General features: G+C 35.3%; 1 protein-coding gene across 1 annotated transcript; it reads right to left on the bottom strand.

The window, feature by feature from the left end:
• Positions 1–1,507: 1,507 nt before the first annotated feature.
• LOC102610667 (hypothetical protein) lies at positions 1,508–5,793 on the bottom strand. Its single transcript, XM_006493203.4, has 4 exons — positions 5,475–5,793; positions 5,276–5,358; positions 1,922–1,977; positions 1,508–1,837 (listed from the first exon to the last, which is right to left on the bottom strand). The coding sequence occupies exons 1-4, from the start codon at positions 5,644–5,646 to the stop codon at positions 1,759–1,761; spliced, it is 390 nt and encodes a 129-aa protein (XP_006493266.1). The 5' UTR covers positions 5,647–5,793; the 3' UTR covers positions 1,508–1,758.
• Positions 5,794–19,574: the final 13,781 nt, after the last annotated feature.

Genomic DNA, 19,574 nt, shown 5'->3' on the forward strand with positions numbered 1-19,574 from the left:
TAAAAATATTATGTTTCATTTAAAAGTGTTATATAAGTCATAAAGTAAATACCTAATAATTAATAAATTATGATACATGGCCATTTATTGTAAGGGTAAAATTGTCTAAATTTTGACTAATGTTAAGGCAATCTCAAGCCCTGTATAGTATTGAGGTGCTGTGCCAAAAAAAAAAAAAAGATTGCAACTGTAATATAAAGTTGATATTGTGGGACCAATATGATTTTAAATAATAATTATGAAAATAATAGTAAAAATATTATATATTTTTCATTATACAAGTGTAAAATAAAATTAACTTATCTTCTAAATTACAACTATAATTTTTTTATCAAACATTTTAAAACTAAAACATTTAAGCTACACTACCTAACCAACCAAAGATGGTCAAGAGACTTTAAAAAAAAAAAAAAAGTGGAGTGATTGTCCAAACTACTTTTTTTGTTTTTTTTATCCCAATGCAATTATCCTTGGGATCTTTTTTCTAGTGGAGCAGAATTATTGTTAGTACCATTGTACATACCTTTAATTTTAGAGTTCAATTCTTGTCACCCTTCCAAAATTCTCTCAAATTCATTTTAAATATTTATAAAATTTACCTTTTGTTGAAATTGCATTTATTGACGCAATATACCTAACTAAACCACATGTTAAATACGTTTACACTCTTATTATAAACCCCATTTTATTTTTAAGCCAAAAATTACATGTATATCTCTGCATTATTTTAAACCAAGAGTGAGCAAATAAAAAAAATATTTTTATATAAATTAAAAAAAGTCTACAAAAGTTTTCTTTCTTTTTTTTTTTTAATACAAGTGATTGTTTTGTAAGACATCTTCCAATTTTTTTTGCCCCACTTAAGAATCGAAAAACTCATGGATATTGGGAACGATTAGTATTTCATGAGGATTGACTTTAATTAAAGTTAAATTTGTCATTAAAAAGGATATTATAAGAAATATCTATCATTTTAAAATAATAGCTATACGTGGGTCGTGTGTTGGCTGTTTAGGTATTGTTAACTACCTTCCCCAAACTCTTGCTCATAGTTAAAAGATTAATAACAATAATAAATAAAACAAAAACATTCACACGAGAAACATGTATAGATAGGAAGAAAAACAAACATTAACAAGAAATAATAAATAATTGTATCGTATCCATGTTAAACTACCTCTACATGATTACACATTTATAACACAAATATCAATTAATATTTAATATGTAATAATACTATTGAAAAAATTAACTAACATACATACTAAACACTAAATTAATTTTCCGTATCATATCAATATTGTGTTATAAATTTAGTCATATGATATTTATATCATATTAGTTTATTTATGACTTATTTTTAGGAATAATATTCACATATTTATTATTTTTAAATTAATTTATTATTTTTATATTAAATAAGTTAAAATGAGTCAACACAAATAATAAACAGATTGTATCCATATTTTGATGTTTCGATACAATTAATAAATAAATCATATCTGTGTTTGCTTAAATTTAACACAATTTATTTCTCACAAATTGCAGCAGTGTTAATGCAAAGACAAGTATATGTTTCTAGCGGAAGAAAGATTAACAAACCAGTTAACACACTAGCAAATACATCTAATTTAAGATAATGCGGAAATGGAAAGTCAAGTTTCCATACCTAATGGCCAATACTATGTAAATCAACTCATTTATCTAAACTGAATTCCTACTATTTGGCCGTTGCCCCAAATGGCAGAATGACAAAAGTTACTCTTCCTTGTATCTCTTTTCTACTTCCTCCAATCTTTGAACGTCCTTGTAATACTTACAAATACGGAAGATAGACCTGTAACCATGAACAAATATTATTTAAGTATAAATCTTGAAAGGAAGTTTCTGAAGATGAAACTAACAGACTACTGCTTAATACCAGTACAGAAGGCATGCTGCAGCACAGAGAATAACATTCCTTTGAGCCTTGTAGATCTGCAGAAATCACCTCAACAGTAAGTATAATAAAAATAACCTTATCAGAACAGATATACGGTAATAAAGAAACTTCGAAAAGAAAATGTAAATGCTTTGATGAAATTGGATCATGGGATAGGATGGCTGTGCCCTTTGCCAAGAACTACATGTAAGAGCACAATTCTCAGACAGAAAAATCAATGGTGCAATCAATGAAAGAATCAAGGCTTCCTTATCCAGTGATGCTTTATAAAGTACACACTTAAATTGCAACACATGTAGAAACTGGGCTCTCTGTGCTTTTCTGCTGCTTCTCTGTTCATTCAATCACCAAGAGATTACACAGATTCTCACAGAAAACTCTTTATAATCATAATGCCATCTCATTTTTCTACAAATCAATGATTTGAAATCATCATCATTCATTTCCTTCTGCAGCAAATCCTTCAATAAGCACTAACTCAAAGTTTAACTAATTATTAAATGCCTAATTATTTCACAACTAATTTGCACGGATAATAATAACTATTTAAGGCACTAAAATACTAAACTGGCCTTTTATATGTCAAAAATCATATATGATAGACAACTTTCTTTGGATAAAGCAAACCAATACATAACAATAAAGCTTCTACAACTTTCTTTGGATAAAGCAAACCAATACGTAACAATAAAGCTTCTGATCATCAATAAAATTTATCATTTCATTTTTTGACCACGAATCAAATAGAATTGACGAGATAAACATAAGGTTTCTATATTTTTTCCCTTTATTTTTAATCCATAAATCACAATGTCAGGAATTTTTCAACATTTAATTCTTCAAGCAATTGAATTCACACCACATATAGCTCATCCTTAAGAAACACAAGTATTGCAACTAATATATTTAAACAATTGAATACTGATATCAAATATTGTATATAAATATAGTAACAGTTATTGAGAACAAAACAAACACCACAATAACAGTTTTCTTGATGCTAGACTCCTAAAGGACTAAGGGTGCCCCGGCTACTTGCACTCTTCAATTTAATCTGAACACTCACATTTTAATAAATGTTTATATTACTATAATATCCTTAATGTTATTTACTATTATGGAAAATTTAATACATAATTTATTTATTTTTTTATTACTATCTGCACCCCATCCAATACACCCATTATCTGCACAATTATTTTATCTTATACCCTAATCCTCTTCAACATCAAATCTAATGTACCGTAAAATTATTACTTAGTTTTAACAAATATCGCCCATGAAAAATCAAATCAATGTTCATTGTCTCCCCTGTGATAACATCATTGAAATACGTACATGAATAATTGAGGGAGGAAAATGAAGTAAAGGAAGAACCAATGTGAAAAAGCAAGAAGAAAGTCATATTGGCATTCCCAATTCAAAAGATCTTCACAGACATTCATGATTCATGGCAATGGTCATCTTGAAAACAAAAATAATACTAGGCTTGAAGTCACAACATATGTCATTGAATAAAGGAAACAATACAAATAAAGCAAGAACAATGAATGAGGGAAAGAAATAGAAAAAGAAGAAGCCAACACATTTAAAATAGAGGACCATTTTTATAGGTGTAAAAACGAAACAAAGCATCTTAAAGAACGTGTTTAATGAGGACTATTATGACATTCGAAAGAGTGTTTAGAATAAAAATTGATATTTTAAAGTTATTAAATGAGTGTACAAAGTATAAGCGTTCAGAATGAAATTTAGAGGGCATAAACCCCCACCCAAAGAGTAAATGATCTATAATGGAGAAGAAAGTGAAAGGGAAGAAAAATAATAAATAAGTATAAAAAAAAGAAGAAAGAGCATTTTTTGGAGAAAAGAATATAAAGTACATAGACATATGACAGAAATTTGGCAAAGCCAGAAGGTAGAAACAATTCTGAAAAAGAAATTGTTATACTATTTCTTTAATTGATCTATGACAGAAACATAACTTAAGTTCTAATTAGTACGTATCAAAACATATGTATAGGGAAACTAGAAATCTACTTCAAATAAATAACATAAAAACTGTCTAGATAAGAGTGCTACTAGATGTGTTTTCAGATCTGGAACTGCAAATTGAAAACACAATTAATCAATATAATATCTGTACACTCCCAAATTTAAAATATTTCCAAAGTTTATATGATGAGCCTATGTTTTGATACTGCAATCATTGCTTCTGAGAAAAAACTCCTGACCAATTAAGTTGCTAAAACTGATTGAAGGGAAGTGCAAAAATTGATCACTTTTACATTAAGCGGCTCCTTCCATCAGGTGAGCTATTCACCGCACCTAAACCTTATAACATGATTTTACTTTGTGTGACCTTAAAGTGTCTTACGTTAATTGACTCACAAAAGGATGAATCTTAATTAAATTTGAACACATAAAAGATTCTTACCCATATGTAAGATCTGGCGATCAAGTTCTCTCAATTCACTTTTGGTTTATTACAAAGTGAGTATAGGAGAACAGCCATAGCAAAAGAATTTCTTATTTGACTATTAATCCAAAGCATCAATAGAGATGAAACAACTAAAAGAAAAAACACATTTTTCAACAAAACATCCTTGAGACCATAATTTTCATTTATATTCCTCCTATGCACAAACATACACACAATTTTGTTGCTTTCACGACAGCAAATCCATGACTTAATGAGAAAAGAAGGGGAAAATGAAGAAAGAGAAGAGATAATAAAAAATAAAAGGGAAGATAATAAAAAAATGAATATTGATGAAAATAAATCCTCCATTCATGCTAGCATATGTGTAGGGCCTCGCTTGCCTCTTTCCTGCTTCTGAAGCACATTTGGGGACACTCCTAGACTTTGCCAATCAACTCACTTCCTTCAAAATCTTTGATTGATTGACGGATTATCAAAGAAACTTACAGTGTTATAGAGTGTATGGCTTTCTGGTTTCGATAAAGGAAAGGAATAAAAAGGTCGAAAACATAGAAGAGTGAATGGTTCAATTACTACTAAAATAGAACCAAAGTTCACCAAGATATTGTATTCACATATTTCCTGACACAATTTCTTACAAAACCTGCTCTCATAGAAAAACAAGAAGTCTCTTGACAACTATTAATCAATTGTTCTTCAAGACAAATTATTAAAATGAAAAAAAAAAAGCTTTTGCAAGCTACTCACATCCTAGCAAATTTTAGGAATTTTTAGCATTTTTAATAAGGGAAAAATCATAGCAATTACATCCAACTGCATAAATTGATAATTCCATAAATTTTTATTTTTTAAAATAAAATCATAAATAAGCAAATTAGAGAAACACTTACGGACTTCTCATATCGATCTCTCTCAGCAGCCGTGCAGATCTCAGAAGTGCACATCAAGCGATGCTCGCTCTTCCAATAGATATCTGCACAAATACAGCCATAACCAAGTCCTCAAATCAAGAAAATCGTCAACCCTGAATAAAAATGAAAAAAATAATAGAAAATTATATTAAAAAACAAAGGAAAAACAACTGGGTACCGAGGAGCTGGAAACCGGCAAAGGGAACTATAAAGAGGGCTGGTTGGAGAATGAGAGAGACAAGGGAAACCAAACGATTCTTTAAGAGCTTAGGTGAGGGAATTGTCAAGAGAATGGCTATCGCGGCCTCTGCTGCCACCGCATAAGCAAGTATTAACCACTGCAGCGCCATTCGTCCCGTTGGTTTTGTGAAATGATCAATGAATGGGTTCTGTATTTTCGCTTTCCTTTTTCACTCTGATCGGATACTTGGCTTATTGCCGAAGGTAAATGCACTACCCTATAGATTTGTGAGGGTAACATTTAAGACCGCGCCCTCCGGGTATGGGGTATTTACAAGTAAATGTAAAATATACACAATTTGCGGAAAACAGCGTTATTAGTATAGGATGTTTACCGGCGAGTGCCGTGTATTTGCTATTTGGCACACCTAATTGTATTAGGACTTATTGCTTTAAAATTATATTATATTATATTATGGTGTATTTGGATTATATAGCATTATATTACATTAAGTTATAATGCAATATCTTATTTGGTGAAGTGCCCATTGTATTAGTTATAATAACATTTACATTATTATTTATATTAAAATTAATTTTTTATAATTATTAACATTTTATATATTATTTATTTATTTTTAATTAAATTTATTATTTAAATTTTAAATAAAAACAAAATCATTCATTGGCCCACATAGCAGACTTTCATACTCAAGCAATTAATGCAAAAGAGTTGGCATTAATATTACCAAGTTTATGAGAATATTAGACTTTAAATCATCAAAAACTTTTAGTTCATCTTGCATTTTCAAAAATAATTGTTGTTCTGTTGCCTTTTCCATTGTTAACTAAATCTGAGATCCCTTGGAGATCCCTTGGGAATCAATACTTTAGCCTCTACAAATTATATTCCCATAGAACTTTAAAGTCTATTGCCAGTATCTATATAATCCCCTCAGAATCTCTCGCAACAACTCCCAAAACAGCAAGTTGTTTTCCTAAATTGGTTGCATCATCCACATTGACTTCAAACCAATCTCTTAGAGGAGAATGTCACACCTATTGTTGTATCACCGTTTAATTCTCCAAGTGATTTGAACTTGGAATTTTAACTCCCTTAAAAGAATTTAAGATAGCTTCATCTTTTGCCACAAAAGTCATAGGGTTCACCTTCTTGCTTTCAAAAAGAAAAAGGTTCCTTGCATGCCAAGATGACCAAAAAACAACTAATAGTTCAATTTCTACCATCCTCAAATTCTTAGACTTAGCCTGCAACACAATTAACATAATTGCTCTGCAAGATTTTGAATCTTATTACCAAAAGGAACCATCTTCCAAATCTCATGAGATAACTGACAATCCAATAAAGCATTGTTTTCCATCTTTCTTTTACATAGCTGGCATATGACTAGCATATAGATCTGGGAGCACTTTCTTGTACTCAAGATTTTTAGTTATTGATAGTAGATTTTGAACAACTCCACGCAAAGTTTTTAACTTTGGATTGTAAGACAAGGGTCCAGGCATCTGATGTATTATCAAAACAACTAGGAGAATTATGAAAGTTAATCTTTTGAGTAATCTAATTGCTTCTTTTTACTGAATAACCACTTGGCCTATTGCAATGCCAAAACACTTGGTCCACTTTAGGATTTCTTGGAAGAAGAATAGTCACAATCAAATCTGCATCATCCCTTATGAAATACTAGTAAATCTCTGACTTATTCCACTTATTACTGAACCTAATTTTACTCAAATACAACAGTATCTTGGGATTCAATTGCTATTATAAACTTGCACTCTTATCACCAGTCCCAATTCTATATCTAGCCTTTGTGAATAACTTGCTTTCCCTACAGAATGCTTCTTCAAATGAATAAGAGTTAAACGCTAGTTTAGTACGCAAGAAATTTGATTACTTAAACTATCTTGCTTGCAAAACTTTAGATATAAGAGAATCTATAAACTATAGAATTAGCTACCAGGGCTTGATTAAAACATGAGAAATCTTTAAATTTCATTGCACCTCTACTTTCGTCTTTAGAGCCTCTCCAAAACTTAGCTATTCCCTTTTAGAAATTATCATACAATCCCATTGGAATATTAAATACACCCATGGTATAGGCTTGAATGACTTGAGCAACAGCCTTCATAAAGACATCCTAGCCCTTATTGGAAAAGATTTTGATGCTACCAACTAAAAACTTTGCTAATATCGAAAAAGGTTCTCTTGTTTCTTCCTATTATAGATGGCTGCCCTAAGTACTTCTAATGTTTACAGACCGCAACAATGTGGAAGATTTCCTTTATACAACCATTTGATCAGCTTTGGTGCAGCCATTGAAAAATTGAGGATTTTTTCAAAGTTAAAGATATGTCTCGATGTAGTGGTGTAACAATCAACTCTGTCTACTTTGTTGCGTGCCATTATTCAAAAGAACTTGAAAACTTAGGAAGAATGTCTGCCACATGTTGAATTTGCTTACAATAGAACTGTCCATTCAGCTGCTAAATTTTCACCATTTGAGATTGTATATGGTTTTAATCCATTAACTCCTTTGGATTTATTACCTTTACCTATTGATGAGCGTGCTATTATGGATGGTAAAAAGAAAGCTGAATTTGTCAAGCAATTGCATGAGAGAACGCGACAACACAGAGAAAGGAGAACTGAACAATATGCTACTCAAGCCAACAAAGGACGTAAGCAAGTGGTTTTTTAGCCTGGAGATTGGGTGTGGGTGCATATGAGAAAGAAGAGGTTCCCAGCACAAAGGCGTTCCAAGTTGCTTCCAAGGGGAGATGGTCCATTTCAAGTGGTTTCACGGATCAATGACAATGCCTACAAATTGGATCTTCCTGGTGAGTATAATGTAAGTGCTACTTTTAATGTTTCTTATCTTTCTCCTTTCGATGTAGGTGAAGATTTGAGGACGAATCCTTTTGAAGAGAGGGGGAATGATGAGAACTATCAAAGGAATACCATTAAAGCTTCAAGTGATCTTTTGCACATTCATAGAGGCCCAATTACAAGAGCTAGAGCAAAAAAGATGCAAGACATCATGAATTGGGCTTGGAGAGAAGACAAGGCATTGTGGGCATTATTCAAGCTATTGGGCAGCCAAATACACAATTTGGATCAAATGTAGAAAGGGCAAATTCGGAATAAATCTGGTATTGATTGAGCTAGAATTAATGTGCAAGCTATATACAGTTGGAAAGATAATTAAGTTAGCTTTCCAATGCATTTTACAGAACTGGATTTGGAGTTCTCTAGAAGGAGTTATGATCAATTTATTACAGCTTATTAAGGCTTGGCAAGTTTATCAATATATTAGGTAAGTCTACCATTGATGATGGTGGGCTAGCATTATGTTTGTCAATGCTAACATTAATAGTGGTGGGTTGGTGAAGGCTTTTAAAACACCCTTTGTCAAACCTATACTTGGAGGGTTGTTCCAATGTTTCCATTTATATTTTAGGATCTTGGGTTTCTTTTAGCCTATTTAAACTCAACAACCTTGCTATGTATGACAATTAAGAGATTAATGTTATTTGAATTTGAAAGATTATTCTTTCTTTAGTTCTTTTGAGAACTAGTGAACTTATCAAGAATTTGCATTATTGTGGCGTTCCAAATTTAGACTTATTACTCACATTCTCATCTATTTCTTGAGTGTGGCGTCAATATCATTCTCTATACCTTTGGTTCATGCTTTTCTTAAGCATTGGGTCAAGGCTTTGTTTGTCACAAATCTGTTTAGAACTTTCTCTTGGGAAGTTGAAACTACAATTTAAGTGTGAGTTTCAAAGTTTCATTGTGGGATTTTCGTATCACAAAGACATGCTTCAACGATGGATCATTAAAGCCATTGAGTTTGTAATACATTGTAGACATCCTCTTGTAGTGAAAATCCAGATCTTTATCTGGAGAGAACAACACTTCATTAGATGGAACTCTCTTCTTGTTTGTTCGTTAGCAGCTGTTGCTTCTCCAAGGAACTGCTCATAAATTATTCCCAGGACCTCTGAAATCTGGGCTTGAATCACCTGGAATTGTCTGTATGGACCTAGACTTTCAAACCAATCTTTTAAAGATCCAGTAAAATGAGAACTGAACTTTTTAAGAACTGTTTGGGTTATTGCTCCAGCCTTGAGCATTTGAACATCAATCCAGGCAAAAAATTCTTGAAATCTAGCTGGCCATTTTACTTTTGGAATGTCATCAAAAGTAAACCATGGGTTGTTTGAGGGTTTGGGAGAATAATTTTCTTGACGAGAAGCTGTAAGAATTATGTCTGAGTCTGCCTCTTCAATAATTGGTGTTGGAGGAGGTGAAAAGGGAGAGGGATTATTTGACCCTGTTGAAGGTTGAACCGTAAGGAGCTTAGAGATATCAGTTAATTCTTTTTCAGAGTCTGAAGAAGAAAATGATTCCTCATTAGTGGAGGTTTCTTCTGTTTGGGATGGGGAAGCTTCATCTGATTCTGAAATATGTGGTAGAACTTGGGATGAGTATTGGTGCATAGGTTATTTGTCTTTTTGGGTAGACTGTGGATCAGGGACTGGTGGAGGTTGGTGATAAGCTAGAGGTGGTTCAGGCTTGGCAGGTCTAGGTTGTGGTTTAGGCGGAGCAGGGGATGAAGTATGTGTGAGATGAAATAGGCCAAAGAACTTGGCATAGTCTACTGGCTGTCGTGAGGTAGATAGTGTGTAGAAAGGCTAGTAAGTACTGAAAGTTGGGGTATTTAAAGGTAAAGCAGGGGATTTTGCAAACAATGAAGGTTGTTGTCTGTCAGCATCAATCCTGGCAAGTTTAGCCTTTAATTGCCTAATTTCTACCTCAGATCTATAACAGAACAAAGCCTGTTCTTAGGGCCAATAGCCCGCAAGTTCTGGTTTCCAGCCAATATACACTTATCCATCAAATACCAAATCCGAAAATCATTTTTTAAAACAGTTTTTCACGATACCACCCGAAAACACTGCACTCTTGGTCTTCAAAGATGGTGAACGTTGTGAGAAAACAATTTCATTTTACAAAAATCGATTTTGGAGGATAAAACAGGACCTTTATGATGCACAGGATCCTTAGGCTTAGGGCAAGTGCAGAGCATACTCAATTTAGAAAATTAGAAGTGAGCGTATCATTATTAACCCCAAATAATTTCTTTGATTTCTAGAAGAGAGAAAAAGGTTTAGAGAAATATGATGTGAAGAAAACTGATTTTTATTCCAAATTAACTCATGCCTTACAAAGGGAAAGAGAGATCCTTATATAGAGATCTCGAGGAATGAGAGGTAAGATGAGACTCTTATCTTTTACAAAAGCAGAATGATTAAAGCACACCACGCTAAAAATAAAAAGGAAAAGGAGAAAAGACACTTTAGACAAGACATGACCCTTGTCTAATTATTAAAGAAAACTTAAAAAAGCAAAATCTAAAGATTCTCATGCGTATCGGCAATCATGGAGTGGATGGGTAGTGTCATGGAGACACATCGCCAGTTTCTTTCTCATATTGGCATTTGGCACGATGGATCTGTCTGTGATCAAGATAAGCTCCAGCTTGCAGATAGGCTTCTTCATCAACATTAGTCATCTCTTTTGGGGCTGATGTAGCAGGAGGGTCTATGACAGTGTAATGGGGATTTTCAGTATAGAGAAGAGACTTAAAATCTTCCCATAGATCCTGAGCGTCTTGGAATAAGATGTTAGTGTAATCAGGATGTTGTTCCATGACAAGGATTCTTTGAGGACTGGAACTGGAATCTGGAGTACAAGTTTGTATCTTTGGGACAATTTCTAAAGTGTGTGATGGTCCAACAGAGGTGTGGTGGATGTTTATGGCAGGTGGCTGAACATTGTTGAGTTCCATGAGGTATGACTTGAGAGTAGAGGTAACAAATGTATCATGGATGAGGGTATAAGGATGGAGATAAGTTTTTTATTCATAGGCCATATCTTGTGTCTAGAAGTCTCTTGTTTCTAGGTGCTGGAAGTAAGGTCTATGAACGATGAAGACTGTAGTGAACATGTTGGCTTTTTGTTCTGGCATTTTGTCTAATCCGTGAAAAGTACACAGATTTTTGAGTTGTTTTCGCCACCATGGGAGTGGTGAATACCATTCAAAAAGAGTCCAGAGAAGATCTGATGAGAACTCAGGAGTAGTGATGTGTGTGAGGACTGGCTTAACAGGAAAAACCAGTTTGGTAGCATACAGGGTAGCGAGACACCACATGTACCATAACTCATCTTCGCAAATGGTTAGAGAAGACATGGTAAGACCTGTGAGAAACAGGTTTTCCATACAGAGGGAAGGAAAGCGATCAGGCTTTTTACTTTGAACATTGAAGAAATACCGGTAAAGGAATTTCTTTGCAAAGTCTTGGATCTGGTAGGCTGAATGAAAAGGAATGTTCATGGGAAAGGTTCTCTGGTTGAGAGTTTTGAAAGGAAGTTGACGATTCATGGCTATAACTGGGATGGTGTGAATGGAGGAAATAAATGAAGGTTTATTTATAGCCGGAAGTGTAAGGAAGTCTGGGATAAGGTTCTGTTTGCCTTTTATGTATTGGACAGTAAAATTGTATTTAGCAAACCAGTTTTTGAGGCTGAGTAACTGTTTGTTAGGGAGCAACTTATTTTTGAAATCAAAGATTCAAGAAAAAGAGGAGTTGTCCATATTGATAAGGAATTTATGGCTGATTAGATGAAATTTAAACTTTTTTATTCCATACTTGACCGGCAAAATCTCTTTGTAGATCACATGGTAATTCTTTTCAGAGTCTTTGAATTTTCCGCTTGCATGTGCACAGAAGTGACGTACACTATTTATCTCTTCAAGAAGGATGGCACTCCAGTAATCATGACTGGCATTGGTCTGTAGAATGCGTTGTCCAGTTGTGGGAATTCAAAAAGGAGGAGGTGACTGAGCTATCACTTTTAGTTGTTGGACAACTTCTGTTTGTGCTGGTCCCCATGGAGGGCACTATTTTCTGAGCATGCAGGACAACTGGCTTGTGTGGATTGCAACTTTAGGGATGAAATCACGGACATAATCAACAATCCCGAGGAATTGTTGGATCTATTTTTTGTTGAGATGTGTGTCCGGAAACTTTAATAATTCAGTTGCAATGTGTGGACTAGGCTGATAATGGCCATCTTTAATCACCATGCCAAGAAATTCAATTGATTCTTTTGCTATGCTACTTTTCTTTTCAAAAAGCATGATTCCATGTTCCTGCACAATATGAAAGAAATCCAAAAGGAGCTTCTGGTGGCTCTCATGGTCAGAGGAAAATAATAAGATATCATCAATGTATACCAAAGCATGATGAAGGATAGGACTGGAGATTTTTGTCATGGTTTTTGAAATAATGAAGGGGCAACCTTAAGACCGAAAGGCATAACAGTCCACTGATAATGGGCATCAGGGATGCAGAAGGCAGTTTTGTGACGGTTAACTGGTGAAATATGTAGTTGCCAAAAACCAGCTTTTAGATTAAACTTAGAGAAGATACGAGCCCCTTGAAGATGGACAAACAGGGTTTGGATTTTTGGAATGGGGAACTTATCATCCTTAAAGAAAGAATTAAGTGGCTGGTAATTAATAACTAACCTTTTTTTACAGCGAACTAATTCAGATATTTTTTCAACATAGAAGGCTTGACAAGTCTAATTTGAATCAGTAGGTTTAATAAAACCTTGCTGAAGCAACTGAGAACATTCTTGCTTAGCAAGTAGGAGGTCGGAAGGAGACATACCCGGGTGTGATGCTTTTATGGGATTTATGTTTTCGTTGAGTTTGAAAAGAAGGTAAATGAAGAAGTGTTCATTTTTCCAAAGAGGTGAAGGATGGTGGAACTGTGAATGGTTTTCTGGACAAAACTCTAGGAACTTTTGTGAAATATGATGGTATGGAGATGGTGTTTCTGAAAGTGCATACAGACGTAGTGCATCTGTATAAGGCAAGAACATTTGTTTGTAGCGGACTCTAGAACTGGTGAGGAATAGGTTTGTCGAAATCTATGAGTAAATCTTTGTCTAGGAGTGAAGATGCTACAATCTTTTTCCAAATTATGCAATTCGGAAAGAATTGGATACCAACTGGTGAGGAATAGGTTTTTAACCAAATGAAGAATGTCAAAATCTATGAGTAAATCTTTGTCTAGGAGTGAAGATGCTACAATCTTTTTCCAAATTATGGAATTCGGAAAGAATTGGATACCAATGAGTTTTTTTGTAATCATAGTGGTTTTAAAAGTTTCTCCATTAACTGCTCGGAAAAGTTTTAAGTGGTTTTCCCAACAATCAGAGGGAATGACAAAAGGATCGATCATACTGGTATCTGCACCAGTGTCAATAAACCCGATGACAGAAACATGTTTATGAAATTTGGAAGGAAGAATTGACATTTTTGGAGAAGGTCTAGGAATGGCTGAAACATGGTTGACAGTTTGAACTATAGAAATGACTGAAATATCATCGACTGAAATATCATCAGAATTAGAAGATTCTGCGATAATGAAAGCAGTCTGATCGTCTTGTTTTGACCGTTCTGAAAAATTTAATTCAACATCTTCATTCTCAGATAACAGTGAAGAATGTTGAAGATGCTGTATGAGACGAACAGCTTTGGCAGACTTGTGAGGACAGTTTCGAGCAAAGTGACCGCGTTTCTCGCAGATGAAACAACGGTTATGTTTTTTCTTTCTATACTGGGAAGCATCCTTTTTCTTGAAATATTGGAAAGGTTTCTTGGAGGATGATTTTCTATGGAAGTGTTTTTGGAAATGTTTCTTTTTTCTGGTTGGACAAATACACTTCTTTTCATCTTTGCACTCTATCCTGAGATAGGGTTTTTTACAGGCTTCAGAAAAGGATTTTTTGTCTTCTATGAGATCCTTGAAAAATTCTTTTTGCTCACAGATCTTGTCGAGACATAGCATTGCCATTTGGAAAATCTTTCCCAGAGAGGTATCAGCGATGCTGAGATTAATGGCTGTGAGTTTCCTTTGAAGATCAGGTTGTAACTCAAAAGGAAGTGAGGCTATGAAGATATGTTTGAGAGATGGCTCATTGAACCCATTCAGCTTATAAAAAATAATACTCATCCTTTTGTAACGAGATTCCAAAAGGTGTCTTTTGAGCGAGCAGCACTTCATCTGATGATACTCTTTTCTGTCTGCATCAGTAGAAGCAGTTTTTTCTCTGATGAATTGTTCATGAATGATATTGAGTGTTGTGCCAATTGGAGATTGCATAAATTGGAGCTAATGGTATTCTCTCAAGCTTTCTAACCAATCACATAAAGAACCCGTTGATCGGGCCATGAATTCATGGAGAACAGCTTGAGGTTGAGCATTAGGTTTGGTTCCTTGGAGGTCAATCCATGCAGTAAATTCTTAAAGTCGAGCATGCAATTTATGACGGGGAATGTCATCAAATGTGAACCAAGATGCTGAAGATGGTTTTGTTGAGTGATCAGAAATCGGTGGAGGCATTGATGGCTCTGGTTCTGTGGGAGATGCTTTATTTTCAGTATCAGAAGAATTGTCTTCAACAATAGGTGTGGCAGTTGAAGTGCTTGGATCTTCAGTTTTGGTGGCCATTAATATGCTTGTAATGTCAGTATATTCGGATTCAGAGTCAGTGGAGGTACCGTCTGAGTTTGTAGATGAAAAAGAAGAAGACGGGTTGGACTCTGATGGGTTTGACTCATAGACTGTTTCTGGGTCAGAGGACTCAAAAGATGTGTTTTGGACAGTATGATAATGATACTAATCCATTGGACCTTTGTCTTTTTTGGGAGGTTTAGAAGTGGCTTTTGGTGAATCTTCTGGTGGTACCGGAGGAACAGATGAAGATGAAGTGGCCTTTGACTTTGGTTATGAGATCTTGACTTTGGATTTTGATTTTTTAGGTGAAGATGGTTTTGGTTGAGGAGTTGGTTGAAGGTGTGAGAATCCAAAGAACTGATTATAAACAGGTTGTTGAGGTTTGGATGGTGTGTAGAAAGGTGCATAAGTTTCAAAGATCGGAGGAGGTACTGGTGGGGTTTGTGTTTGAGTAAAAAGAAAAGGTCGAGTCTTTTCAGCATCAATTCTTGTCAATTCAGCTTTGAGCTTTCTGATCTCTACTTCTTTTTTATTAAACTCTGGACCCCATATGTGGTTATTGATCATTCGTCTGAGATCGGTATCTAGCTCAGAGATACGATCTTGTAGATGGATGTACATCTGATCAAGACGGTTGCTGATTGAATCAACTTTAGTTTCAGTCTGAGAGACTTGACTGGCAACTCGATCAATTTTCTTTCCGAATTGTTGAAGAGGTTGATTCTGAGCATTGGCATTTTTGGTTTGCCAATTTAAAATAGTTTCATACTGTTTTGGTTCTTCAGGCTGCCCAAAGGCTGTAACTGGGGATTGGACAAAAGGTTTTGAGATAACTCTGGTTTGTGTGTCTGTCTATTTTTCAAGCGGAGGAAATGATTCCTCATAAGATTGGCTTGAAAACATTAAAGCATGATCTTATTTGGTGAATAGGAGGTTTGGGATTTGGTGGAGGTTGTGGAGAAAATGATTTGCAAGATGTTTTTGGATAAGAAGGTTTTTTCTTCTTTTTTTTTCTTTCTCCTCATAACTTCTAGTTCATCATCAACGTCCGTGTCGTCCAAGCAAGGACAATCTAGATTGCACATATGGGCTTCAGGGTCATCCCATAGAAAATGACCATTGATTTTGTCAGGATATACCGGATACCCTTCTGATGAGAAACCGTAAATGGGAAGTTTCTTTTCTTGACCAGTTTGAACTACTGTTATCATAGCAGTGTAGGAAAGCTGTAACGTGTATAAAACAAGCTTGGTTTTAGGTGTTTGAAAAGATAGTTTGACTTGACCATTTTGTCGTCTTTCAAACGTGGCTTCTGTTGTTTGAATTGGTTCAAAGTTTTGGTGGAAATGCTCATAGTTGGTCAACCATTCAAGAGGCATAAGTTTGAGTAATTCTTGTTTCTGGATTTGTTTAGGAATTTGGATGATGGTTGGAATTGTGTCTGTGTCTGCTAGGATCATTAAGGCATCAGATGTGGTGTGTGGTGTGGGAAGATCGAGTGCATGATTCTGTAATCGATACACTATTTTTGACGTGGGTGTTTATTCTACTCCTTGGAGTTAGATTTGGATCTTAAGGGTAGTGGGGAGGTTGGGATCCTCAAGAGAGAGGTTGAAATTTGGGTAAAAGGTTAACAAGACACTGCTAGCATGGAGTGTGGTCAGGATGGTTCCTACAACAGCATGTTGGTACTGTTTGAACCTGGTGTCTAACAGAGCAATCATGGCCGTAACAGGTAAACCTTTTTCTGCCATGGAGGGTGAGGATCAATCTTACACCGCCAAGGTGGAGATGCGTATACCCTTCTCGTTTCCAGTTGACGATGAGATCTTGGGGTATTTCTAAAGTGACATACTGCTCACTGTGAGAGGCTTGTAAAGCACACTGATCCAGTCTAGAAGATTGAATATATTCTTTTGGGAGTGGTCTTTTGTTGGAGATCATGGTTCGGATACTTCTGGTGAAAGAAGTTTTTTGTTTGTATAGATTATAAGGACTCATGATGGGGAACTGAGAATCATTAATTTGGGCAGACTCGGGGATATAGGAATATTCAACAAGGTTTTTAATTTTGGAGGCTCTGTGTTTGGAACATGACTTTGGAAGAGATAGAGTAGAGGAAAGAGAAATATGAGAGGAAGATGATGAAGGAGTTGAGATTGAAGATGAAGATGTTTCAATATTTGTGTAATCTTCTTCTAGGAGATCAAATAATATTACTTAGAATTATAAAATGATACCACTTCTGCGTTGGGCTCTGATACCAAATCCTAGCACGTTTAGCCTTTAATTGCCTAAATTCGGGACCCCAATATCTGTTTTGAATCATGGATCGAAGATCTGAATCAAGTTGGAAGACTCGATTTTGCATATCGAAATACATCTGCTTAAGTTGGGTTGTTATTCTGTCGACCTTTGTGTCGGTTTGCTTGACTTGAGAAGCAACTTTCTCTAATTTTTCATCAAGAGATCTGAAGGCTGAGTTCTGAGCCCTGGCATTTTGAGTTTGCCAGTTTAGAATGGCTTCAAAAGGTTTTGGTTCTTCCAGGTGGCCATTTGGTGTAACAGGAGAGTGGGCAAAAGGTTTGGTGGTGACCTTTGTCTGTGGATCAGTCTGTTTTTCCAAAGGAGGAAACTGCTCTTGGTAAGAGCTTGATGAAAACATCATACAAGACTGAATGAGTGTAGATTGAAACACAGGCTGGTTTGTTTCTTATATGCATGATCTTTGTCTGTACTCCTTTTGTATAAGTCTTAGACCTTTCCTGTAGATAAGCAAAGGTGTTAGACTGTCTGGTTCATCTGGAGGCAGAGGAGGTTTTTTGTGACATGGATCCAATTTGTGACTTTTCTTTCTACGCTGCTTAGGACGTCTATTGAAATCATCATTGTCTTCATTTTCTTCGAGGCAAGGACAATCTGGATCACACATAGGGGATCCCAGAACATCCCATAAAAAATGACCATTGACTTTGTCTCGGTAGATCGGATAGCCATCTGAGGAAAATCCGTGAATGGGAAGATTTTCTTGTGCCGTAGATATGACTGTGATCATGGAGGAATATGAAAAGGAGTTTCTAGGTATGGATTGTTCAGAGGGTGGATAAGAAATAATGGATGTTTGAGAAGTGGATAGTGATTGAAAAGTTAATTTTACAACTCCATCTGCTCTTTTTTCAAAATGAGCATCAGATGTTTGAACTGGCTGGGATTTTTGGTGAAACTTTTCATAGTTGGATAGCCATTATAGGGGCATGAGCTTAAGAAGCTCTTGCTTTTGGATCTGCCTGGGAATCTGGACTATGGATGGGATATTTTCCGAAGAATCTGCAAGAATCATTAGTGCATCTGATGTGGTTTGAGGTGTTGGTAGATAAAGGGCATGGTTTTGTAACCGATACACCAATTGATGGTGTAATGTTGCCAGTTTTGAAGAAACAATTTGTTCAGCTCCTTAGATTTGGATCTAAGTTTTAGGGTTGTGGGTAGGTTTGGATTATCAAGGGAAAGGTTAAAGTTTGGGTAAAAGGTCAAGAGAACACTTTCTGCATGTAGAGTAGTCAGGACTGTTCCTATGACTGCATGTTGATATTCCTTGAATCGGGTGTCCAGTAGTGCTAACCTGGCCGTGATAGGTAAGCCTTTTCTTCCATGAAGAGTAAGTATCAACCGGACTCCTCCAACATGGAGGTGAGTGTATCATTCCCGCTTCCACTGGGCAAGGAGATCAGTTGGAATTTCCAGGGTGACATATTGTTCTACCTGTGATGCCTGGAGAGCACACTGATCCAGTTGAGATGACTGGATATATTCTTTTAGGGCTGGTCTCTTAGTTGAGATTAGAGTCCTAATACTTCTGGTGAAAGAATTAGATCTCTGGTATAGCTTGTATGGGCTAATTAGGGGCATGGAGGATTCATTGATTTGTGCTGATTCTGGGACATATGAATACTCAACAAGGTTTTTTATTTTTGAAGCTAAGTGTTTAGAACAAGATCTGGGAAGTGAGAGAGTTGAAGAAAGAGTAACAGGAGCAAGATTGTCCGAACTATTTGATGAGGATGCCATTTTGTTTCAGGTTTTCCTTTATTTCCTATTAAAAACAAACAGATCTCATATTTACCACTTCGTTTGGAAAAAGCATTATGCTCAAGATAGAAAATAATTGTACATTGCTTATTATACCAGTGGTGCAAACTGATCTAGTCCCTATTCGGGATAACCATCAAAATATATGTCACTGGTTTCCCGCCGATATACAATAATATTCTAGCTTGTGGGCAAAAAGCTATCATATTATTGTATATATGGTATCCTCAAACTAGAGGTCAAACAGAAGTCGTAAATAAAACTTATCTACTCTGTTTTGGGCTATCATTAAAAGGAACATCAAAACTGGGAAAGATTGTTTGCTAGATGTTGAGTTTGCATATAATTTTTTAGTTTATTCTGTTACTAAGTATTCACCATTTGAAAT

This window comes from Citrus sinensis, chromosome 3 (assembly GCF_022201045.2).
Source record: "Citrus sinensis cultivar Valencia sweet orange chromosome 3, DVS_A1.0, whole genome shotgun sequence".
NCBI classification, from domain to species: Eukaryota; Viridiplantae; Streptophyta; class Magnoliopsida; order Sapindales; family Rutaceae; genus Citrus; species Citrus sinensis.